The sequence below is a fragment of the Tribolium madens genome, unplaced genomic scaffold, assembly GCF_015345945.1.
Source record: "Tribolium madens isolate multiple individuals breed KSU strain unplaced genomic scaffold, Tmad_KSU_1.1 Scaffold_96;HRSCAF=242;Tcas5.2_LG5, whole genome shotgun sequence".
Lineage (NCBI taxonomy): Eukaryota > Metazoa > Arthropoda > Insecta > Coleoptera > Tenebrionidae > Tribolium > Tribolium madens.
Genome location: NW_025401068.1, coordinates 13,232,564 through 13,257,837, shown reverse-complemented (window position 1 = coordinate 13,257,837; position 25,274 = coordinate 13,232,564). Strand labels below are relative to the sequence as shown.

The following is a 25,274-nucleotide window of genomic DNA, read 5'->3' as shown; positions in this document are numbered from 1 at the left end:
GGAGATTAAAAATTGCTAGAAAATTGAAGAAAACAAAAGTAATCTTCATTTCGAAAATAATCAGAAACAACAAATAAAATTAAAAAATCGACTTTTATTTAGAACTTTTACATAGGAAAAATGTAATACAGAGTGTCCCAGCGAGTTGAACAAGCCCATTAGTGACTTTTAAATAGTAAAATAAAAAAATTGTATGGAACATTGATAGATACTAATCTAAAATTATTTTCAACTATACAGCGCGTCTCAAAAATAAGTTACAGTACAAACTTGTGTTTTTTAAATGAAACACGATATGGTTCTTAGCGTTTTTGGATGTAGATTTTTATGACAATGTTTTAAGCTAAACTTTCTTGGTCGATTTTTCTTAGTTTAAAAAATAAGACGGTTTTTTTGACGAAAACATGCACTTTTTAAAAATTTATCACACAAAAACTAAGACATCTAGAAATTTTTTTTTGCTACCGCAAAGAAGAAGGTACAAGCTATAAGGTTTCATTTGCAAAGATAAAAAAATCAAGGCGTTTGTTAAAAGTTCAATAAAATTTTTTTTAATGGAACACCCTATTTATTGTTTTTGCATTTAAAAGATTATTAAATTGTCTTTCTAAAAGTATTTACTTCTAGGTGTTTATAATCAATCACTAGAAATATATTCAACGTTAAACATTAAAAAAATAATTACTATTGTTTCAGTAGCCAAAAAGTGCACAGTTGCACAAGAAATGGAAAAAATATCACTTAATAATCACATTTGTGTTAAACTGAATTTATTTTTTTTATTTTTACAATAAAATTAATTGAATTTCAGTATTTATAACAACTTTTACAATCTCTGGATAAATCAACGGATAAGTGATCCGTGGTGGAATTACTATGCTTGCTGTAGTATCAACAATGCTCAGATATTGATAGGCATTGTTGCTACAATTAATTTTAAATGTTAAATATTTTTTCATTTATTAATTCCAGACATTAGGTTTTTTTTAGATAGACAATTTATCAATCTATTAGATGCAAAAATAAAAAATAGGGTGTTCCATTTGTTTTTTTTAAGTTGTTTAACTTTTAACAAACTTCTTCATTTTTTTAATCTTTACAAATGCAAAACACTAAAAAATTGATACAGCTTTAAATTCTGTACTTTCTTCTTTACAGAAGTAAGACTAAAATTTGTTCTAGCTATCTTAGTTTTTGTGTAATAATTTTTTTAAAAGTGCATGTTTTTGTCAAAAAAAAGTCTTATTTCTAAAACTAAGCGAAATCGACTAATAAAAGTTTAGCCTAAAAACATTGTCATAAAAATCTACATCCAAAAACGCTAAGATGGTGTTTCATTAAAAAAAACACAAGTTTGTATTGTAACTTATTTTTGAAACACGCTGTATAGTTGAAAATAATTTTAGGCGATGGACTAGATTAGAATCTATCAATGTCCTATATAATTTTTTTTTAATTTTACCATTTAAAGGTCACTAATGGACTTTCTCAATTCGCTGGGACACACTGTATATGACAGCAAATGTACCTTGAAATAAAAATTTGATTAGTAAACGCATTTTGTCTAAACTGTCTATATAAAACTGTCGCAAAGACAAACCCAATTTGAAGCAATTATTTACAGAAGAATTTTAATTACTCCCTCGCTAAAACAGATACGGAGTTGTGCACAGTATAATTTATTACCATAATACTGTCACTTACTTTATTGTTATCTCTGATTTATGAGAATAATGAGAACAAAATAAAAGATTCATTATATCCACATACATACATAAACAATGTTGATAATAATACAACACGTGTTCACTTACTAATTACAATCTCACCTAGGATTACATCTAAAAATTAGTAATTTTTTAAATTTCCTGCATGCTTTACTCCGCCACTGCATTAACCGAATAAAAATAATTAAGTTAAATGAAACAACTCGAGCGCGTGTTGTCTCCCGACAAAATTCACAATTCCTAAAATTGGCCAAAGTTATGGATCGTGACAACACGTCGACAAGGGAAACCAATCCCAGAGAAACAGCTAACATCTTCTCGTTTTTGTCATTTTTGTAAGTAACGTAACAAATTAGCACAAATTGAAATAACTGCGCCAACAGCTACTCCCTTGAACTTTTTCAAAAAGGTTACTCAAAAAGTCTAGAAATGGATGATGTCTACGAAGTCGTGAGTGACTGTCGCGCGAAAGAATTGGGAGATCGTCTTGAGAAACAGTGGAGGATTGAGGAAAACAAAAGGAGAAAACCGTCAGTGTGTCGAGCTCTTTGGGCCTGTTTTGGCAAAACTTTTATTTTGTTGGGATTAATACAGTTTGCTTCTACTGTTGTCAAAACGTGAGGACTTGGTTTTGTGTTTTAAAAAAACATTGTCTTATTTTAGAATTTGGTCACCGAAAGCTTTATCAAAACTGATCTCGTATTTCAATCCTGGACAAACTGATTTGACCAAACAAGATGCCTACTACTACGCCTGCATGGTCATTACTTTGAGTTTGGTTGATTTAATTGTTAAAAGTAATTATAGACTAGCAGCAGCCCAACTAGCAGTTGGAATTAAGGCAGCAGTTTCGTCACTTTTGTACAGAAAATCGCTAAAATTGAGTAATGAATCTTTGTCGGAGATAACGGCCGGAAAAATCACAACAATTACAAGTAAAGATTTAGAAATTATTGAAACTGTTACAAGAGAGGGAAATGATGTTTGGATAGCTCTTCTACAAACTGGTCTCATTTGCTATTTGATTTATTACCAAATCGGAATCGCATCGTTTGCTGGAATTACTTTTTTCTTTGTCGTGTTGCCCATTCAAGGTAATTTTTTTGTGTTGTAATTATCGCAATTTAATGTCTTGTAGCACTTCTTGGAAAAATGGCATACAATTTAAAACTGAAATGTAGCAGAAAATGTGATGAAAGGCTCGAATTTTTGAAAGAAGTTATGTCAGCAATAAAAATTATCAAAATGTACACTTGGGAAACATTTTTTGAAACGAAAATTAACAATGCAAGAAAGTAAAACGTTCAAACAAGTCAACAAAATAATCAAAAAACCGTTTCAGGGAAGAACTGAAAGAACTTTACAAACTCTATTACACCAAAGTATGGATTTTAATAATTGGAAACATCTCCACAAAACTTGCATTTTTCATTTTTCTCATCACTTACATTTGGTTTGGTAACGACGTATCAGCTGAAGTGGTTTACTACATCGCTAGTTGTTTCAAAGACCTTGAATTGTCACTCAATAGGACAATTCCTTTTGGAATTTCCCAAATTGCCGAAATGTTTGCTACTACTAAAAGAATTGAAAGTGTTCTTAAAAGTAAAGAACTTGGACCAGTCCTGGAATATATTGAGTGCACAGAACCTGAAATAATTCTAGATGAAATCACTGTCAAAATAAAAGACAAAACGGTGTTAAAAAACGTTTCATTGACTCTTCATTCAGGCCTTCATGTCGTTTTGGGTCCAGTAGGTAGTGGCAAAACGACATTTTTGAAAACAATCCTTAGAGAAACTGGATTCAGTGGCGAGATTCGAGTTTTTGGGAAAATCTCTTTCGCGTCACAAGAACCTTGGCTTTTTCCGTCAACAATCAAAAATAATATTCTCTTTGGAGAAAAATATTTCCCCGAGCGTTATACTAAAATTTTAAAAATTTGTAACCTAAACCACGACTTGAACTTGCTTCCGGAAGGAGATGACACTCTTATTGGAGACCGTGGTTTAAATTTGAGTAAAGGTCAACAAGCTCGAGTAAATCTAGCCAGAGCTTTGTACAGAGAAAGCGATATTTATCTCTTGGATGACTGTTTGGCGGCTTTAGATGCCCATGTAAGTGACAGCATTTTTCAACAATGTATTTGCAAGTTTCTGAAAAACAAAATTTGCATTTTTGTGACCAATAATTCAGATTATAGTCCAAGTGCCGACAATATAATTGTGCTAGAAAGTGGTTCGGCCAAAATTGAGAAGAAAATAAAACTGGAAGAGAAAATATTTGAGCTTAAAGCTCATAATAAAAATAACAAAAGTGAAAAAAATCAAGTCGAAATAAAAAGTCTCAAAAATACGATCTATCATGAAGAGAAAAAATCTGGAAAAGTGCCTTTACGTGACTATCACCAATACGTAATTTATGGCGGCGGTTTATTTATATTTTGTCTTTTGATCGGTCTTTTTGTGGCAACCCAATTAACGGCTAGTTATAGCGAAAAAATTCTAAGTGAATGGTGAGTTTAATTTTTTTTTCAACAATGTCTATATTTTTTTGTATAGGGTTACTTTGCAACAAAATTTTACCAATTACAAAAAATTTGAAACCAAATCTCTCTCCAGCGAAAGAAACAATTTGTTGATCATTTATGTGACCGCAGTTATATTTTCAATTCTGTTATCATTGATTCGCTCATTTGCATTCTTTTTCTTTACCAAAAAAGCTTCGTTCAATATACACAAAGCAATGGTGTACAATATTCTAAACAGTACCATGCAATTCTTCGATTCACATTTAATCGGAAATGTTTTGAATCGATTTTCTAAGGATTTTGCAACTGTTGATGAAACTATTCCATTTGTCGTAATTGAATGCATAATAGTAATCTATTCAAATTCTTGATAACAATTACTTAATCAAACACATTTTAGATCATTTTTGAAGTCGTCGGTTCTATAATTCTCTTAACAACAGTCCATTACATTTTCTTCTTAGAGGCTTTTATCGTTTTGTTTGTGGCTTGTGTAGTCAAACAGTATTGCCAACCTGCTGGACGCAATATGGAAAGAGTTCATGTTTCAGGTACCTAACTTAAAAATCAAATAAATATTTTATTCAAGAATCTTGTAGCAAGAAGTCCTATTATTGGTCACATGAGCACCAGTCTTGAAGGGTTAACGACAATTAGAGCAAGCAATGCCCAAGACGTTGTCATAAAAGAGTTTGAAAGGCATCAGGATTTGTTTTCGTCAGCTTATCTTATGGTTGTTACAATATTCAGAGCTCTAAATTTTTTCATGGAGTTGGTGTGTGTTGCTTTTTTTGGTATTGTGGTTCTACAATTTTTGGTTACTGATTTAGGTACCCCAGATTACTTTCTATTTTCTAGTTTAATATGTTTGGCGTTTTAGATGCGAGTGTTGGTGATGTGGGGCTTGTAATGACTCAGTCTTTGGCCACTGTTACCACATTTACAATAGCTATCATCAACATAGCAGATTGTGAAAATTTGATGATTTCAGTTGAACGAGTTTTAGAATACACCAAACTTCAAGAAGAAAAAAAAGACGGGGAAATAATAGATAACTGGCCAAAACATGGCCTAGTAGCATTCAACAACGTTTCTCTAAATTACGGTACAAATAAACAAATGTTAAAAAACGTTAATTTTGCGATTGCTCCCAAAGAAAAATTGGGTCTTGTTGGTAGAACTGGAGCTGGAAAATCATCAATTATTTCGGCGTTGTTTAGATTATACGAAATTGAAGGATCAGTCACGATTGACAACACTGATATTAAAGAAATCTCTTTAAAGTTATTACGTTCAAGAATCACAGTGATTCCCCAAGATCCCTATCTCTTTCTAGGCACAATTCGCGAAAATTTAGACCCTTTGGGTCGCCACAAAGACGAAGAAATTTGGAAACTTCTAAAAGACTTGCAACTGGACTCTTCAATTGATAATTTAAATTCCCAAATTGATAAAGGTTCAAATTTCAGTGGCGGCCAGAAACAGTTACTGTGTTTGGCTCGTGCTGTCCTCCGAAAAAGCAACATTTTGGTCTTGGATGAAGCAACAGCGAATGTGGATCAAGAAACTGACGCTCTAATCGAAGAAACCGTTAGAAAACATTTTGGGGATTCGACTGTCATTGTTGTTGCCCATCGACTGTTATCCGTAATGAATTGTGATAAAGTCGTTGTGATGAGTGATGGCCGAGTTAGCGAATTTGATGAACCTGGAAAGTTGTTAAAGGATAGGAATAGTTTTTTTCAAAGTGTTATTAAATAATTTCGAAAACTGTGTTTTCTCAATTCGTGTTCCTTCTATTAAATTTAAGTTTAATGTCTTTATAATGGTGATAATAACAGTACCCACTAATAATAGAAGTGATGATATGCAAGTTATAGTAAAACGCATGTTTTGCCACCTTATTTGTAATTATAAATTTGCAAAACAGGAAACCTTAAAAATTTTGCGTTACCTAAGAAAATACACTACTCCAAAAAATTAAAGGAACAAAAAAATTGCCTAAATTTTTTGGTGATTTATGAAAAGCTGTGATTCATCAAAAAATGGTCGTATTTAGATTAAAAAAAAATTAGGCTTTTAGTTTCTAGTTTTGAGATCTTTTAGCAATGTGTTTTCTGTGCTATGGTTATCACACAATCCTAAGTAATAGTACAAGAAAAAAAATTCAAAATTTTTATGTTTTTTTTTGGTCTACGAAAGTGGGGATTTTTTTTAGTTAAGTCATTGCATAGACCGGATAGCATGTTCATTTATAGCAAAGATATCTGACTTTAAATGAAAAAGGATTCTTTAGTCTTTGATCATCGATATCTCAGCAACTAATGATCATATAGAAAATATCGCGTCTTTTTTAAAATTCGACGTCAGTTGGCGTTACAAAATTGACTGTGAACAAACCCACCAAGATTACGCAAGCGTTATTCAATGAAGATTGTTAACTTTGTTCATACTACTAAAATTGTAATTGTAACGTTATGTTGGTTTGTTTATGTGTTCACAACGAGCTTAATTTAAAAAAAAATTCAAAAAAATTTTTTGTTTTTTTTTTCAAAAATTAATCATTATTGTTTCTTGAATTTTTTTTACAAATTTAAAAAAACCTAAAACATTTTCTTGAACTTTTGTTTCAAAAGTTAAGCAGTATTGTTTCTTGAATGTTTTTACAAATCAAAAAACACAATTTTTGTTTGATTTTTTTTATTTTTAGCAAATAACTAATGCAAAATTGTAAAATGAAGCGAAAAAATATGTTTTTTTTTCATTTTGATGAAGATTAGAAACAATATATACAATTGTTCCTTTAAACTCTTTGGCAAAACTAATCAATCAAAAAAACGGATAGATGGATCCATTTTAAAAATTAGCAGAAATACATTAAGCTGTAAAAACATCTAAAAATATTAGTCTCCACATCAATATTAGTGAATACGTGGTAGATTTACTAAAACAACGCAAAAAGTTACTTTTTTTCTATTTTATTTAAATTAATGTTGAGAATTAAAAAAATATTTTTCAAAAAATCATAAAAGAATCTTGTAAGACATACATTAATTCCAGTTTTTGCTGAGATATCAATTGATCAAACACAAAAGGATCCTCTTTTATTTAAAGTCAGATATCTCAGCGACAAATTGACGTAAAAAATACGAAAAAAACATAATAAAGGTAAACGAACCTGCTATCCGGTCTATGCATTGACTTAACTAAAAAAAAATCTCCACGTCTTTTTGTTAGTCAAAAACATAAAAATTTAGATTTTTTTTCTCGCGGTATTACTTAGAATTGCGTGATAACCGTAGCACAGAAAAAAAATTTGCTAAAAGATCTCAAAACAAGGAACTTAAAGCTTCAAAATGTTTTTTTTAATCTACACAAGACAATTTTTCGAAAAGTTGCAGCCTTTTAAAAATAACCAGAAAATTTAGGAAATTTTTTTGTTCCTTTAATTTTTTGGAGTAGTGTATTTTAGTGACAGAAATGTATAATCAAAACCTTGTAGGTATGTAGTTTTCCACAAAAAGTACTTTTTCTTGTTACATTGCTTTGCATGGATTTGAAACAGAATTAAAAAAATATTAGAAAGGCAAGAGAATAAATTCAAAATCAAATGAAAACCTTTGCTTTATTTTAATAAAACTACACTCATGGTGGTTATTAATTAAATTTATCAAAAAACGTCTACTTCAAACATAGACAGTAAACAAAAATGAAATACGAGAGCTATAAATAAAAATTACTTTTCACTATCTGTGACTCGACAATTATTTAGTACTTATTTTGGAAGAGTTCGCCATAACACTCACCAAGAACATAATACATGTTGAATGAGCCCCAAAATTACCAAGTGCTGGACCCTTTAGCCGGCGTTTAGTTCCGCCTCTGTTCAGCAAAAGTATAAATTAGCGCGGCATCCGCTCCGAGATAGAATTAAGAATCGTGTCCAACGAGTTACAAGTGCTTTTAATTAAATAATGGACCAGGGATTTAAACCGAAAAAACAAACACATCCCAGAGAAACTGCAAACCTTTTATCACTAATCACATTTTTGTAAGTACTCAAAAAAAAAACTCAAAAATTTAGTTTTCCCCTCTAGTTACTCGTTCGCCCTCTTCAAAAAAGGCTTCAAAAAAGAGTTAGACGACGACGACATATACGAGGTTTTGAGCAGTTGCAGATCAAAACAATTGGGTGACCAGTTAGAACAGCAATGGCAACTCGACAAGAAGAAAAACAAAAAAGCGTCGATGGTGCGTGTCCTTTGGGCCTGTTTCGGAAAGACCTACATGATGTTTGGAGTGATGCAACTGATAATGAGGACTATTTTTGTGTAGGTGAATTGCGGTTTTAGGAATACATTACTAATTTACCACAATTTTAAAAATGCCAAGGTCGTGATGAGTACCTGTGGTAAATTACAGTCATGTGTTTTGATGGTATTTTGATATAATTATGCAACAACTCGTTTTTTATGCAGTCAAATTATGTAATAATTATGTTTTTTTTAGAGTTGCAGTACCGGAAGCTCTGGCAAAACTGATCTCGTATTTTAGTCCAGGGCAAACTGAATTGACCAAAAAAGATGCTTATTTGTACGCATCTGCAGTCATTGGTCTCGGAATTGTTAATTTTGTCTATACCCAAAACTATTTGATAGCATTGACCGAATTTGCGATCAAAATTAGGACGGCTGTTTGCTCTTTCATCTATCGCAAAGCGCTCAAAATGACCGAATCGTCACTCTCTGATATAACAATGGGAAAAATTGTAACTTTGATAACAAAGGACATTTTTGCAATTGAAATGGTTGTAAATTTCGGAAATGACATCTGGATTGGTCTCGTTCAAACTGCAATAATTTGTGGCTTAATTTATGGCAAAATCGGAATTGCTGCTTTTGCGGGAGTTGGCTTTTTTCTCATCGTTCTTCCTTTACAAAGTATTGATTTTTCGCACAATAGAAAAAATATTTTGACTGTTTTTCCAGTTTTTATTGCCCGAATGTCAAGATCATTTCGTCTGAAAACTAGTAAAAAAACCGACGAACGCATCCAACTCACCCAAGAAACCCTCTCAAGCATCAAAACGATCAAAATGTATTCCTGGGAGGATTTCTTCAACAAAAAAATCTCCTCAACACGAAAGTAAGTTTAACCAAGTAGTGACAATTCAGTTATGAAATAATTTCAGGAAAGAGGTCAATTCAATATTTAAATTATTTTGCTTGAAGATAATCATAATAGTGATTGGAGGACTGTCGGCCAAGATTGGTTTTTATGTCCTTGTCATGACTTATGTCTGGTTGGGCAACTACATCACTGCTGAAATCGTGTATTTCATCCAAAGTTGTTTCGGAAAATTGAGACACCTCCTCAGTATTTTGTTCCCAATTGGTATAACTTTCGGAGCAGAGCTTTCGGCTACCTTCATCCGACTTCGAAGTATTCTAGACGCAGAAGAAGTACCAACTTCTCGAAATCACCTCGAACTTGGAACAAAAGGACCTGTTGTAATCCTCGATAAAGTTTCAGTCAAAATAAAAGGAGTTGAGATTATCAAAAGTGTCACCATGGAAATACAAAGAGGGTTAAACATCGTTGTGGGTCATGTGGGTACTGGAAAAAGTACTTTTCTGAAAACAATCCTCGAAGACTATAAAATTGAGGGCAATTTGACCATTTATGGAAAATTGTCCTATGCTTCTCAAGAGCCTTGGTTGTTTCCTTCAACAATCAAACACAATATACTCTTCGGGGAGAAACTCGACGAAGAGAGGTACAAAAAAATCCTCGAGATTTGTGCCTTGAATTACGACCTGAATTCGTTGAGTGACGGCGATGGGACTTTTGTGGGAGACAATGGTGTCAATTTGAGCAAAGGCCAACAAGCTCGAGTCAATTTAGCCCGAGCTGTTTACAAAAACGCTGATATTTACCTTCTCGATGATTGTTTGGCAGCTCTTGATGGCCATGTCAGTGATTACATCTTCAAAGAGTGCATTTTGAGTTTCCTCAAAGACAAACTATGTGTTTTGGTGACAAATAATCATGACCATATCCAAGCAGCCGATTGGATAATTAAGATAACAAGTTTTACAGCCACTTACAAAGAAAACAAAAATCAAATCAAATTCGAATTGCCCAAAAATAAACAAGTGGTCAAAAATGACGAAATTGAGAAAGTGGAAAAAGTGCCTGAGAGTACCAACGTTTACAAAGAAGTTAAAAAGAGCGGCAAAGTCGATTACGAGACTTATTTCAAATACATCCGATTTGGTGGAGGGTTTATTTGTTTTAGCCTCATTTTGGGAATGTTTGTTGTGGTTCAATCAGTGGTTAGTTACAGTGATAAGTTGGTGAGCAACTGGTGAATTGACCAAGTAATCAAAAGAACCGATTTTATTAACACGATTTTAGGGTCACTCTAGAACAGAATGTTTCAACCTACAAAATGCAAAACTTGACTGTTTCTCCGGAAGCCGAGGCAGAAAGATCAAGTGTTTTAAACTTGTACACCATAATTATAGTTTCCGCAACCGGATTGTCTGTAATTAAAGCTATGAGCTTTTTTGCATTCAACAGAAACGCTTGCATCAACTTACACAAAGCTATGATATCGAGAGTCATCAACGCGAAAATGACTTTCTTTGACTCTCATTTAATCGGAAATGTACTTAATAGGTTTTCTAAGGATTTGTGTACTATAGACGAACATCTTTCATTCCTTATGAATGAATGTTTGGATTTATTTTTGCATCTTCTTGGAATTGTTTTCTTGGTGGCTTCAGTCAATACCTTGTTTTTGATACCAGCTGTGATTTTTTTCTGCATTGCTTACTTAGCTCGATTTATCTACCTCAGAACTGGTCGCAACTTACAAAGACTTGAAGCAGCATGTGAGTTCACACTTAATTTTTTTATAATAACCAAAAATAGCTCGTAGCCCTTTAATTGGCCACCTCAATTCAAGTCTTGAAGGCTTAACTACAATACGAGCCTTCAAAGCTCAGGAAATAATCAAAGATGAGTTTGATAGATACCAGGACCATTACACTTCCATTAACTACATCATCCAAAACAGTATGCGAGCCCTGGCTTTTGTTTTAGACAGCATGTGTTCTATTTTTATCACAATTGTGATTGTCCGATTTTTGATAATCCCAGATGGTGGGTAGCAAAATTTTTAATTTTTGATTATTGTTGAGGGTTTTAGATACTAGTGTGGGAAATGTGGGCTTGGCCATATCGCAAGCTTTCCACTTGACCGGCCTTTTGCAATATGGAATAAGACGTTGGGCCGATTTTGAAAGTCAAATGACATCAGTTGAGCGCGTTTTGCAATACACTGAAGTAGAACAAGAGAAAAAAGAAGGTCAAGTGGTCAAAGAGTGGCCACAAGAAGGCGGAATTACTTACGAAAAAGTTTCAATGAAATACGGCGAAAGAAAAGTTTTGAAAAATATCACATTGACGATTCTCCCGAAACAGAAAATTGGGATTGTTGGTAGGACCGGGGCCGGAAAATCGTCAATAATTTCAACACTTTTCCGGCTTTACGATATTGAAGGGATTGTCAAAATTGATGGGATTGATATAAAGGATCTCTCCTTGGATTATCTACGATCTAACATAGCTTTGATTCCGCAAGATCCTCTCCTGATTAGTGGCACAATTCGCGAAAATATTGATCCTCTGAACAAATGCAAAGACGAAGAAATTTGGAAAATAATCAAAATTGTTAATCTTCAAGACTTCGTGACGAGTCTCAGCGACAGGATTGACAACAACACGAGTTTAAGTGCTGGTCAAAAACAACTCTTGTGTTTAGCTAGAGCCATAGCTCGCAAGAACAAAATTGTTGTTTTAGATGAAGCTACAGCAAATTTAGACAGTGAGACAGATTCTCTCATTCGAAACGTAATCGAAGAGAATTTTGTATCCGCAACTGTGGTCATTATAGCTCATAGATTGGTCTCGGTATTAGCAGCTGATGTCGTAATGGTTGTTGATGATGGGCAAATTGTTGAACAAGACAAACCTGACAAGTTATTGGAGGATAAAAATAGTCTATTTTATGAAATGATTAAACAAACTTGAATAAAAATAGGAAATTTTGTTATAGTCGTTTCATTTATTTAGATTTATTTAGAGATGGATTTTTACAAAGTGCCTTACCAATTTACACTAAACTTAAAACATAAATTTGTGGTAACATTAGTAAATTTTTAGTTACAAATTAACTTAAATAATTTTAATTAACTTAAATAAATTTACTTAAATACTTAAGTACTGTCTCCTAATTTGTTTAACGAAATGGCATATTTTTTCTATTGTTTTGCAGATTAATTGCTTATAAAAGTGAAGTATAAATTATTCACTTATTGCCGTTGCAGAATCTTATCAATGAATTGTTTATCGCATAAATTATGCTTCAAGAATCTCCCGATGATGATGGAAACGCATAATAGAATAATTAAAGTAAATAACCCCATCTAATCTTTGATACTCAACAATTATCTCGATTTATGTCCTTATTGATTTATAAAAACGGAGAAAAGGCCAATGTTGTAGATGTTAATAAAAATAGAGTTTACTGTGAATCTTTGCTCAGTTTAATCGCTTATAAGTAAGGTAAGTAAAATTAATTCAGTCTAATGACAAAATTTTAGAAACCTATTTACTTTATTTAAGTATCCAAACATAATAAAAAACGTCATTTCAGATCATTTATTAATTCGACTTCCAAAAATTTCTCCCAATCAACTTACAGATTTAGTAATTGTTCTTGTTTCTAAAAGATAAGCTATCAACAAAATTGTTATTATTGTAACAGAATTTCTGTTTGTTTACAATAGCACCTAGTTTAACTGGCGGTCAAGACAATGACTTCGCAACCATGAACGTGATAAGAGATTTTAACTAAAAATTTAATTTTAACATTGTTGACAGCTTAACTTTAATGCAAAACGTCGTTTTTTACAACACGAGCACTGACGTAGCAGTAAAAATTATTTGTCTTGGCATTAAATCATGCTTAGAGTATTATTTTAAATTTTTATTATTTACTTTGATTAGATATTATATCCTCTTCTTGTATATTCCTGTCATTATGTGAGTGTCACCTGAAAACCATGGACTATCTCGGAAAACGTGAACGCAAAGTCCATCCTAAAGAGAAAGCCAACATTTTATCAAATTTATCATTTTTGTAAGACTGACACTTAATCGTCACAATTGCTTTATTTTTTATTTTAGCTACACTTTAAAATTATTCAGAAAGGGTTACAAAAATGATTTGGAAGAAGACGACTTGTATGAGGTTTTGAAGAGTTACAGATCGAAGCCGTTGGGAGACCAGTTAGAAGCAGAATGGGAAAAACAGAAAAAGAAAGGAAAAAACAACTCAATAGTCCGTTTGTTGTGGGCTTGCTACGGGTGGCAGTACATTCTCCTTGGTTTAGTGCAACTCATTGTCAAAACAACGATGATGTAATCACAACTCTGACACTCGATTTGGCCTAATTTCCGAGTTTTAGAGTCGTCCAACCGCAAGCTTTGAGCAAAATTATTTCCTATTTCAATCCGAACCAAACTGAAATGACCAAAAAGGACGCATATTTCTATGCCACACTTTTGATCGCAATCAATTTAATTAACTGTATTTATGTCCACAATTATCAATTAGCTGTAACAGGACTCGGAATTAAAGTTCGCACAGCTTTCTGTTCATTTATTTACAGAAAAGCTCTAAAATTGAGTCCCACAAGACTCAGCGATATATCAATTGGACGAATTGTGACTTTGATGACGAAAGATGTGCATTCTTTCGAAAGTTTCATCCATTTCGCCAATGATTTATGGATCGGAATTGTCAAATCCGGGGTCATTTTTTATATAATTTACCGGAAAATTGGAGTATCTGCGTTTGCAGGAGTCTTGCTTTTTGTTATTTTGTTCCCAATGCAAGGTAACGGTCACTTGGCAATTTTCAGCATTTTCAGACTTTGGTTTCAGCTTATTTGGGTTCAAAATCGGCGAAATTGCGTATGAAAATGTGCAAGAAAACAGACGATAGGTTACAACTAACTCAGGAAACGTTATCGGCGATCAAAATAATCAAAATGTACACCTGGGAAAAGTTTTTTGACAAGAAAATTCTAGATGCTAGAAAGTGGGTATAATTTATTGTGCACACATTTTAAATGCTTCTTGCAGGAAGGAAATCAAAACAATGCACACTAACTTCTACTTAAAGTTTATTGTACTACAGATAGGTAATTTGAGTGGCAAAATGGCTTTTTACCTCCTTATCATGACTTACACATGGCTCGATAATCACGTTACTGCTGAAATTGTGTATTTTGTGGAAAGTTGTCTTCAGACAGTCACCCACACTATCAGTATCCTTTTCCCTATCGGTATCACTCAAACAGCCGAACTGTCAGCCTCTATTAAAAGAATTGGAAACGTTTTGAAAGCACTAGAAGTGCCAACAGAACAACCCGAAGAAGATTTAACAATCAAACCAAAAATCGCGCTGAAGGACGTTAGTGTTAAGTTCAAAGACAAGGAAATCCTCCATTCCATAAACCTGACACTTGACATGGGGGTCACTCTCATTACTGGTCCCGTCGGAAGCGGTAAAAGCTTCCTCTTGAAGACTATCCTGCAGGATTATGAACCTTCAAGTGGAGGATTAGTTTCAAAAGGACGAATTTCTTACGCTTCTCAGGAACCTTGGCTTTTCCCTTCCTCAATCAAACAAAATATTTTATTCGGGCAAAAGTGGGACGAAAAACGCTACAATGAAGTCTTGAAAGTGTGTGCACTAGTATACGACTTTGATTTGCTATCAGCCGGTGATAACACCATCGTTGAGGATCGAGGAATTAATTTGAGTAAAGGACAACAAGCTCGAATCAATTTAGCGCGAGCTGTGTACAAAGAAAGCGAGATTTATCTACTTGATGATTGTTTGTCGGCTTTGGATGCACATGTCAGTGATTTTATTTTCAAAGAGTGCATTTTGAAGTTTTTGAGGAACAAACTGGTGGTTTTTGTTAGCCATAATGCCAGTCATGTGAAGGATGTTGACAATGTTGTCATCATGCACGATGGCTCCATTTCGTCCTGTGTCAAGTCGTCAGAAATTACCGAAACCCAAATTTTGGAGGAGATCATCAACGATAAGGAAAAGAGCGAGGATATAATAGACGAAGAAGACGACGAAGTGGACGAAAAAACAAAACTAGTGACTGAAACCACCAAAGAACGAAAGGTTTATCAAGAAATTAAACAAAAAGGCGAAGTGAATCTCTCTGTTTACACCAAATATATTAAATTTGGTGGTGGATTCTTCATTTTCGTGTTACTCCTCGTCGCATTTGGAATTTCACAATTTGTTCACAGTTATGCCGACAAATTAGTCAGTCAATGGTAAAGAATGAAATTTTTGGGCCAAAATAAAAACACTTTGTTTTAGGGTCAATCTCGAGACGAAAATTTCAAATTTCACTTTTAGTAATATTACGAATCTGACAGAAATACAGAAGGAGACGATAATGAGTCATCGTGATTTTACTCAACACCTTTTCAGTGCAATGACGGCTTTGACTGTAGCTTTTGAGCTTGGTCGAATTTTGGCACTTTTTGCTGTTGCGAAAAGAGCCTCCATCAAGTTGCACAAATACATGATTGATCATATTATCAAAGCTACCATGCATTTCTTTGATACTAATTTTATCGGGAATATTTTGAACCGGTTTTCGAAGGATTTATCCTTGATTGACGAACATCTACCATTTGTGATTTACCAAGTGTTTAGAGTAAGTGTTGCAAAATCTTGGATTTTTACTAATTATTTTTTTCAGGCTTTCCTTGTTATAATTGGTGTTTTGGTACTAATATACACAGTCATAAAATCTTTTCTAATTCCGACTTTCGCATTCTTGTGTATTTTAGTTGTCATTAGACGATACTATCTCCCAACAGGACGAAGTCTCAAACGTTTGGATGCTGCTAGTGAGTGAAACTATTTTACAATTTTCCCGTAATAAAAATAACAATTTGAAGCGCGAAGTCCAGTTGTTGGTCACTTGAACGCAACCCTTGAAGGTTTAACAACAATCAGAGCTTTCAAAGCTGAGCAAATACTGCGAGACGAATATGACAGACATCAAGACCTTTACACTTCTGCTTCGTACAATTTCCAGTGCAGTATGAGGGCTTTTGCGTATTGTTTGGATACTTTCAATACAATTTTTATAGCATCGGTGATTCTGAGATTTGTAATTTTTGACGATGGTAAGTCTTCGTAACTAAATTACCAAAATAATGTTGATCATTTTTAGTGACAGAAGCCGGAGATGTTGGTCTTGCCATCACTCAAGCCTTCAGAATGACGGGAACTCTGCAATGGGGAATCCGCCAATGGGCCGAAATTGAAAATTCGATGACTTCTGTTGAACGCGTCCTTGAATATACTGAAGTCAAACAGGAGAACAACAAAGGACAAACACTGGAATATTGGCCAACTAAAGGAGAAGTCAGATACGAAAATGTCTACTTGTCGTACAATAACTCCGACGAGTATGTCTTAAAAGACATTAATTTCACTGCAAACCCGAGGGAAAAGATCGGAATTGTTGGGAGAACTGGTGCTGGGAAATCGTCAATCATCTCTACCTTGTTCAGACTGTACGAAGTCAAAGGAAAAATCACGATTGATGGAGTTGATACCAAAACCCTGTCTTTGGATTACTTGAGGAGAAACATTTCGATTATCCCCCAAGACCCAGTCCTCTTCTCTGGAAGAATCCGCGATAATATTGATCCTGAAGGGATATACACAGACGACCAAATTTGGAAAGCTATAGAAACGGCCAATTTAAGACACCTGGTTCCTAGCTTAGATTACGAAATTACGGAAAATGGTTCCAACTTTAGTGTTGGCCAAAGACAGTTAATTTGTTTGGCTAGAGCTGTCGTCCGTAATAACAGAATTATCGTCCTGGATGAAGCTACAGCTAATATGGATAAAGAAACGGATGCTTTGATATATCAAACGATACATGAGAACTTTGCCTCTTGTACTGTTTTCACCATAGCGCACAAATTGCATACGATTATAAATTCAGATAAAGTGATTGTTATGGATAAAGGACAGATTATCGAGTGTGATGATCCCAATAGTTTGTTGCAAAACACACAAGGGGTGTTTTATAATATGGTCAAAAAATCAGGGTTGTTGCCAACAGCTGACGCATAGAGTCATTTCTTAAATTAAGAATTAAATAAAAGAAATTATTATTTATTTGATATACTACTAGTTATGATACTACCTACCTGTCCATACAGGGTGTTTGGTCCAAGTCGCCCCGGCTGATAACACCTAACCTTACTTCTTTTTTTCAAAAAGTAATTACTACTTCAATAATAATTGACATGAAAAATACTGTAAACCACTATTTATCACATTTTGCATAACATTATGCTGTCCCGAAAATTAAGATTTAAAAGATTTTTTTTCTTGTTTACTAGGTGTAATTTTGAAGCTAGTTTATCGACTTTTCGAAAACGGTTTTCCATATTAACACCATATTTTTCAATAAGAGACGGAATTATCTCGAAAAGTTTAGACATAAATACATCAAAAAGTCACAAAACTAAGAGAAAAATAATGAATTTTGCTTATTTACATCACGTTTTTTTGTAAGATTCTGTTAAAACATATTGACAAATTACCAATTTGGGTTGAAAATCACCTTTTGTATGATTTTTTGGGCGTTTAGCACGTTTTTCAATTAAAATTTACAAAATCATTTCGTCACAAATCGCTAAATTTACTCAAAAATGGTGTTATTTTGTGCTAAAAAATTTGTTCGAAAATACCATTTTTCCGTTTTAGGACGTTTTTTTAGTCAGAATCGCAATTATTTTTTTTCGTCGAAAATGAGATAAAAAATGAACAAACTATCACGAAACTAAAATAATTTTTGCTTCTTTGGAGAGTTTAAGCATGTTTTTGAGTCGAAAAATCATCTGGTTGCTTTTCCAAACATCTTAGCAGATTTTTCAATCAAAAGCACAAAACTTTGTCAAAAATAAGCCGAAAATCACATTATTGATTCGAAAATGATGTTAGTTTTGCTTTTTTCAAAACTTTAGTTGCGTTTTTAAGTCTAAAACAAGGTTTTTTCTTTAATTTTTGCTAAAAAACATACCATAATTAATACATATACCAAACTAAATAAAAAAACGACGTAATTTATGCTCTTTTCGAGCGTTTTAAAACATTTTTCAATAAAATTTTTCGCAAAATTTTGTCAAAAATACGTTGGAAAATAATTGAATTAAGAAAACTAGTGTTATTTGTGCTTTTTTTAAACAATTATTTATGATTATTTATTTATTTATTTATTTAAACATATTTTAACACATTTTAATCCACTGTTTTATTCAACAATGCAAGTTGTACATAACGCCTTTAGCATTTGGTAGTTTCATTCCTATTAGAAACCAACACTTAAAAGTCTTTTTCAATAAAAAAAAATATTGCGATAAAAAAAATTTTAAAAGAAAATACCAGTTTTCAAAAAAATTTTACATAACAGCTTTATCTACTCACCTCCTCATTTATACTTACATACTTTCTAATTTTTTATAATTTATGCAGAAAAAATGTAATATTGTATAATTTTTCTTAAACTGTGAATTTCAAAAATTGTAAATTATCCCAATTTAAAACACCCACGAGATTATTATGAATTAAGTGAGTAAATAATGTGATGGTTATAAATTATTTCACGAGCGCTTTTTGCACAGCATCACGCCACATAAATTGAGAAAACCAAATGAGTTAAATTCAAAATCAACAATAAATATAAAACTTTATTTTTAGAGTCACAACTTTATAAAATAGTTAAAGACGATAAATGGTAGAAAACAATGGCCAACGTTTACTTATAAGGAAATAATAAATATTTAAACTAAGCGATTGCGAAGTCATTTAATTAATGTAAATAATCCTTAAGGCCTTGTCTTGTTTGAGAAAACTCCCAAGAAATTTCCATGCAAGCAGAAGCTTTAAAGAACATCCAGTGGCCGTGTTGAAGGAAGCACCATGGATCATATAAAAAAACAAATAAAAGAAACACACCCGATTCTTAAGGCAAACGTTGTTTCTTTGATTACATTTTTGTAAGAGATTGTTACAGTCGTAACAAACATAATTATTTTTTTTTAGTTACACAGTAAAGTTGTTCAGGAAGGGTGCTAAACGTGAGTTGGAGGAGGAAGACTTATACGAGGTTTTACCCAAGTACAAATCTGATAGATTAGGAGATGAGTTTGAAAGAGAATGGGAAAAACAAAAATCAAAACGGGACAGAAACTCAATTTTGCGACTATTATGGGCTTGCTATGGGAAAGAAATTTTTTTCTTGGGGGTGTCACAGTTGGCAGTTAAAACACTGATGATGTGAGACTGAAATTGCTAAATATTGTAAATAATTTCTTATTCTAGATTCATTCAACCTCATGCCTTGAGTAAAATAATCAGTTATTTTAACCCAAACCAAACTGAAATGACCAAAAACGATCTATATTTTTACGCTGGCCTTTTAGTTGTTTCCAATATATTCGACTGCATTTACTCCCACAATTACCATCTAGCCGTCACCACACTTGGTGTTCGGATTCGAACAGCATTTTGCTCTTTTATCTACCGAAAAGCCCTAAAACTGAGTCCTTCCAGACTCGGAGACATATCAGTCGGAAAAATCATCAACCTTATCACCAAAGATGTTCACGCTTTAGAACGATTTTCGTATTTGGCCAACGACCTGTGGATTGCAATTCTCAAAACAATCATAGTTTCGTTCATCATTTACAGGAAACTTTATTTGGCTACTTTTGCAGGAGTTGGATTTTTCCTAATCATATTGCCCATACAAAGTAAGTTAGCAAACTATCAAAATTTATAAATTTTATTTTTTTTTTAGTTTATATGGGGACATGGGCAGCCAAATTACGCATGAAAATGTGCAAAAAAGTCGACGAGCGATTGCAAGCAACTCAAGAAACTCTATCAGCAATTAAGATTATTAAAATGTACACTTGGGAGAAGTTTTTTACTAATAAGGTCATCGAAACCAGAATGTAACACTTTTTGAAATTAAGAGTTTTTCTTCTAACGTCTAAATTTTCAGTAAAGAAATAAGGAGTATGCACCTAATTTTTTACCTGAAGTTTTTTTTGTTACAAATTGGTGTTTTGAACGGAAACATTGCTTTTTACCTTCTCATTATGACTTATAAATGGTTGGGAAATCACATAACTGCTGAAATAGTCTACTTTATTGATAGCTTGTTCCACATTTTGACACACACATTAGGAATACGTTTCCCATCTGCTATTTCACAAATAGCAGAAACTACAGCTTCTGTTAAAAGAATTGGAAACGTGCTGAAAGCACTGGAGTTGCAAGAAGCTTCAGACGAAAATAATCTAATCATCAAGCCTAAAATCACTTTAAAAAATCTTGATGTTATCTTCAAGGACACACATATTCTTCATTCCATCGATCTAGACATCGATTTAGGAGTCACTCTAATAACAGGACCTGTTGGAAGTGGCAAAAGCTTTCTCCTGAAAACTATTCTAAGGGAATACGAACCTACCAATGGTAGTGTAGTGACCCAAGGACGCATTTCTTACGCTTCTCAAGACCCTTGGCTTTTTCCGTCTTCAATCAAACAAAATATTTTATTTGGGGAAAAATACGACGAAGCTAGATACCAAGAAGTGTTGAAAGTTTGTGCTTTGATTTACGACTTTGAGTTGTTGGTAGACGGCGATAATACCATTGTTGAAGATCGTGGTAACAACTTGAGCAAAGGACAACAAGCCCGAGTCAATTTAGCTCGTGCTGTCTACCGAGAAAGTGAAATTTACCTCCTCGATGACTGTTTATCAGCTCTTGATAGTCAAGTCAGCGACTATATTTTCAAAGAATGTATTTTAAAATTCCTCCAGAACAAATTAGTTGTGTTTGTTAGCCATAATGTGAGTCATCTGAAAGAAGTCGATAATGTTATAGTGATGCGACATGGAGCTATCCTGTCTCATGCCAAATCCACCGAAATTTCAGAAAAAGAAATTTTGGAAGAAATCTGCGAGGAAGATGAAAAAGAATTGTGCGAGGATGATAATGAAGACGAATCAAATGAAGAAAGTAAATTAATAACTGAGACGACAAGAGAACGAAAAGTGTATCAAGAAGTTAAAAAGAAAGGTGCCGTTGATTTAGAAGTTTACAAGAAATATCTGCATTATGGAGGAGGCATTTTTGCTTTCCTTCTTGTTATTGCTATTTATGGCATTTCGCAATTTGTTCAAAGTTATTCCGACAAATTAGTCAGTAAATGGTGGGTTTCTTTAATTTTTGGGCAAAATAACCGAAACGTTATTTTAGGGTCAACATTGAGCAAAAATTAGCCAATTTCACCCTCTACAACATTACTAACACCACTAATGAAACTGAAGAAGAAACAATAGAAAAACGCGACTACATTGTAAAAATGTTCACAGCAATGATCATTTTAAGCACAGTTTTTAATCTGAGCCGATCCTTTGGATTCTACAGTGTGATCAAAAAAGCTTCACTAAATTTGCATAAACACATGATCACGCATATGGTCAATGCCACAATGTCTTTTTTTGATACCAATTTCATTGGTAACATTTTAAACAGATTTTCGAAAGATTTGACAATCATAGACGAACACCTTCCTTTCATTTACCACCAAGTTTTTAGGGTAAGAAGACAAATTAATTTTTGCACCAATTGTATCAGTTTTTCAGACTTTTTTTGTAATTACTGGAATAATGACACTTATAGCAACAGTTAACACATTTTTCCTTATCCCAACTTTTTTCTTCTTCGGATTATTGATGGTGATTCGTGCATATTACCTTCGCACAGCCCGAAGCTTAAAAAGATTGGATGCTACAAGTAATACGCAATAATAATTAAACACAGAGAATTCTAATTCTTCTAATTTTTAGCTAGAAGTCCCGTGGTTGGTCATCTCAATGCAACCCTTGAAGGTCTAACAACAATCAGAGCTTTCAAAGCTGAAGAAATCCTAAGACATGAGTATGACCGTCACCAAGATTTGTACACTTCAGCGTCTTATATCTCTTATTCCTCCATGAGAGCTTACGCCTTTTTCTTGGACATCCTATGTGTTATTTTTATTGCGTCAATAATTTCAAAATTTATTTTTTTCGACGATGGTAATTTATTACAATTGATTCCAATATTTTGTACCATTTTTCTTTCAGATATACTAGCCGGTGATGTTGGCCTGGCTATATCCCAAGCTTTGAGAATGACCGGAACTCTGCAGTGGGGAGTAAGGATTTGGTCCGAAATGGAAAACTCAATGACTTCAGTTGAACGAGTCCTGGAATATACTGAAGTCAAACAGGAAACTAAACAAGGACAAGTCCTAGAAAACTGGCCTGAAAGTGGAGAAGTGAAATACGAGAAAGTTTACTTGTCTTATAACAACACGGACGAATATGTCCTGAAAAACGTGAATTTTACAGCAAACCCACAGGAAAAAATTGGAATTGTTGGACGAACTGGTGCTGGAAAATCCTCGATAATATCAACACTTTTCCGGTTGTACGAAGTCGACGGGAAAATCACAATCGACGGTGTTGATACAAAAACCCTAGCTTTGGACTTCTTGAGGAAACATGTTTCTATTATTCCGCAAGATCCCGTCCTGTTTTCGGGAACAATTCGCGAAAATATCGATCCTGAAGGAATTTACTCAGATGAAGATATTTGGAAGGCGATTGAAACGGCGCATTTGAAGAAACTTGTTCCAAGTTTAGATTACGAAATCGCTGAAAATAGTTCGAACTTTAGTGTTGGCCAAAGACAGTTGGTTTGTTTAGCTAGAGCACTCGTTCGAAATAATAAAATTATCGTATTGGACGAAGCAACAGCTAACATGGATCCTGAAACTGATGCTTTGATACATCAAACCATACATGAGAACTTTTCTTCTTGTACTGTTTTTACAATAGCGCACAAGATTCACTCGATACTGAATTCTGACAAAATTATTGTCATGGATAAAGGGGAGATTATTGAATACGATGATCCACTAAGTTTGATGCAAAATACGGAAGGCGTTTTTTACAAATTGGTGAAAAAGTCTGGATTATTACCCTCAAATTTATCGTAATATTATTATCTACTGATATTTATCAATTACGGTGCGTTACGGAAGTCAAATACGAATTTTCACAAACTGTCATTTTAGAAGTAACAGAAATAAGAGCAAAGCACCAAAAAAGATATATGCATGTGTATTGTAAAAATGTTTCATTGTTATCTAAGTTTAAATAAAGTGTTTTTTTATCATGCAATATTATTATTAATATTATAATTACCAACTCAACAATAGAAAATACAATACACTTTTAAGGTACAACTACTGTAAAGTAATAAATCATTTAAAAAATATATCCATATACATTAAACAAATTCAAAATTAAAAAAAAAAATCAAGAGATGGTTGATAAAGTCTTTGATTTATACGCTGCGCTAGAACTCGCGCCCCAGAAAAAAATGTCTTGTGAAGTAAGAACATGGAAAAAATGTTAAAAAAATTCTATACTCTTTTTCATATTAATATGTGGTTGTAGAAGTCTAAATGGAATCTTTAATTTAAAGTCCGACTTACACAATAAGTGTCACTAATGTCATTCAAAACCAATTTAGTCACATCAATAATGAAAAAAATCTTTATGTTTGCTATCCTATGTTGATTATGTTGTTACTATTTTTTGCTACATAAGGTACATATTTATTTGAAAAAATAATTTTTAGGAAAAATTGAGTTTAGGATTGTTTGAATTTTCGCATGGTTGTCACCTTAAAATGATCCCTTTCAACGACTACTTCGATGCACATTAATACGAAAATGAGTTTTGTGATTTTAAATTTTGCACTTTGGCTCTATTTATTTCTGTTGGAAAAATAGTTTTTAAAGTTTTTTGCTACAGTTTATTAGAAGAGGAATCAAGGAAGCTGTATGCTAAATTGTAACTCTGTTTAATGTTATTTGTGGCTTTTATTAGCAAATTTTTGTACCTACTTTTAGTAAATAATTATAAAAAAAAAACATATACAAGTTCATCAATATCATTATATAGAAATAAAAAAATGTCAAACTTTTTTGACAGATAGAATTTTTTAAACATTTTTTCCATGTTCCTGGTGTCTTATCTTCTCTGGGGCGCGAGTTCTAGCGCTACTAATAAAATGTTACAAAGAAACTTGGAGCAATTTTTGTTTGCTTTATTTAAAAAATTCCAATTTATGGCTAATTGTAATTATGAAAAAAAAACTAACTTTATTTAAGCACAAGTTAATACTTATCACCTTGTAGTTGATAGTTCTTGGTTTTAATTTTTCCATTATCTTAAAATATTTTTTTTATTTATGGTAGCTAATGATAAAGAAAGCATTATCAGTGAGCGGTCTTATTGTTTATGAATGCGCTAATAAATATGAAAATAAATAAAACACTTTGTTAATTATTATTGGGGCACTGAGGTTTGGGATTAATCCATATTTTTCTCTCAACTAAACAGGAAAAAATATGTTAATATTAACAAAAATTATGTTATTTTTTCATTCTTTGTTCATAATAAAAACAGTACTAGAAACCAGAGAAACTAAAATTAATTCGTGAGTCTACAAAAGCTCGTGTTGAGATTCCTCTTACCTTTTCCTTAATTTACAGTCATGATTATACAATTGTTCCTAATTTTATAATCGTCGATTAGTAAACTTGCTTACTTTCAGTAAATTATTCGATTAAACTAGTTAAAGAGTTCCAGGAAGGAGAGTTACGTCTCAAAAATTCTTAAATATGAGCGGTGACAATGACTGAAGTTTATAGACAAAAATATTGGGTAGTGTCGTAATTTTT

At 33.0% G+C, this 25,274-nt stretch overlaps 4 protein-coding genes across 4 annotated transcripts; all 4 read left to right on the top strand.

Moving 5' to 3' along the window:
* Window positions 1-1,808: 1,808 nt before the first annotated feature.
* LOC123012839 (probable multidrug resistance-associated protein lethal(2)03659) lies at window positions 1,809-6,020 on the top strand. The gene is made up of 9 exons (XM_044411009.1): window positions 1,809-2,062; window positions 2,111-2,344; window positions 2,391-2,821; window positions 2,866-3,022; window positions 3,070-4,242; window positions 4,289-4,607; window positions 4,658-4,808; window positions 4,857-5,087; window positions 5,138-6,020. The coding sequence occupies exons 1-9, from the start codon at window positions 1,986-1,988 to the stop codon at window positions 6,016-6,018; spliced, it is 3,654 nt and encodes a 1,217-aa protein (XP_044266944.1). The 5' UTR covers window positions 1,809-1,985; the 3' UTR covers window positions 6,019-6,020.
* A 2,177-nt stretch (window positions 6,021-8,197) lies between these two features.
* Window positions 8,198-12,354, top strand: LOC123012315 (ATP-binding cassette sub-family C member 4-like). Its single transcript, XM_044410147.1, has 8 exons — window positions 8,198-8,308; window positions 8,355-8,588; window positions 8,767-9,197; window positions 9,246-9,402; window positions 9,449-10,624; window positions 10,675-11,153; window positions 11,194-11,424; window positions 11,471-12,354. The coding sequence occupies exons 1-8, from the start codon at window positions 8,232-8,234 to the stop codon at window positions 12,352-12,354; spliced, it is 3,669 nt and encodes a 1,222-aa protein (XP_044266082.1). The 5' UTR covers window positions 8,198-8,231.
* A 419-nt stretch (window positions 12,355-12,773) lies between these two features.
* LOC123013353 (probable multidrug resistance-associated protein lethal(2)03659) lies at window positions 12,774-17,576 on the top strand. Its single transcript, XM_044411819.1, has 10 exons — window positions 12,774-12,888; window positions 13,333-13,465; window positions 13,513-13,746; window positions 13,794-14,224; window positions 14,272-14,428; window positions 14,473-15,693; window positions 15,740-16,082; window positions 16,128-16,278; window positions 16,330-16,560; window positions 16,608-17,576. Exons 2-10 carry the CDS (start codon window positions 13,389-13,391, stop codon window positions 17,522-17,524), a joined length of 3,762 nt encoding a protein of 1,253 aa, XP_044267754.1. The 5' UTR covers window positions 12,774-12,888; window positions 13,333-13,388; the 3' UTR covers window positions 17,525-17,576.
* A 1,555-nt stretch (window positions 17,577-19,131) lies between these two features.
* On the top strand, window positions 19,132-23,698 carry LOC123012547 (probable multidrug resistance-associated protein lethal(2)03659). The gene is made up of 9 exons (XM_044410553.1): window positions 19,132-19,455; window positions 19,502-19,735; window positions 19,781-20,211; window positions 20,259-20,415; window positions 20,466-21,683; window positions 21,731-22,073; window positions 22,120-22,270; window positions 22,324-22,554; window positions 22,603-23,698. The coding sequence occupies exons 1-9, from the start codon at window positions 19,379-19,381 to the stop codon at window positions 23,517-23,519; spliced, it is 3,759 nt and encodes a 1,252-aa protein (XP_044266488.1). The 5' UTR covers window positions 19,132-19,378; the 3' UTR covers window positions 23,520-23,698.
* Window positions 23,699-25,274: the final 1,576 nt, after the last annotated feature.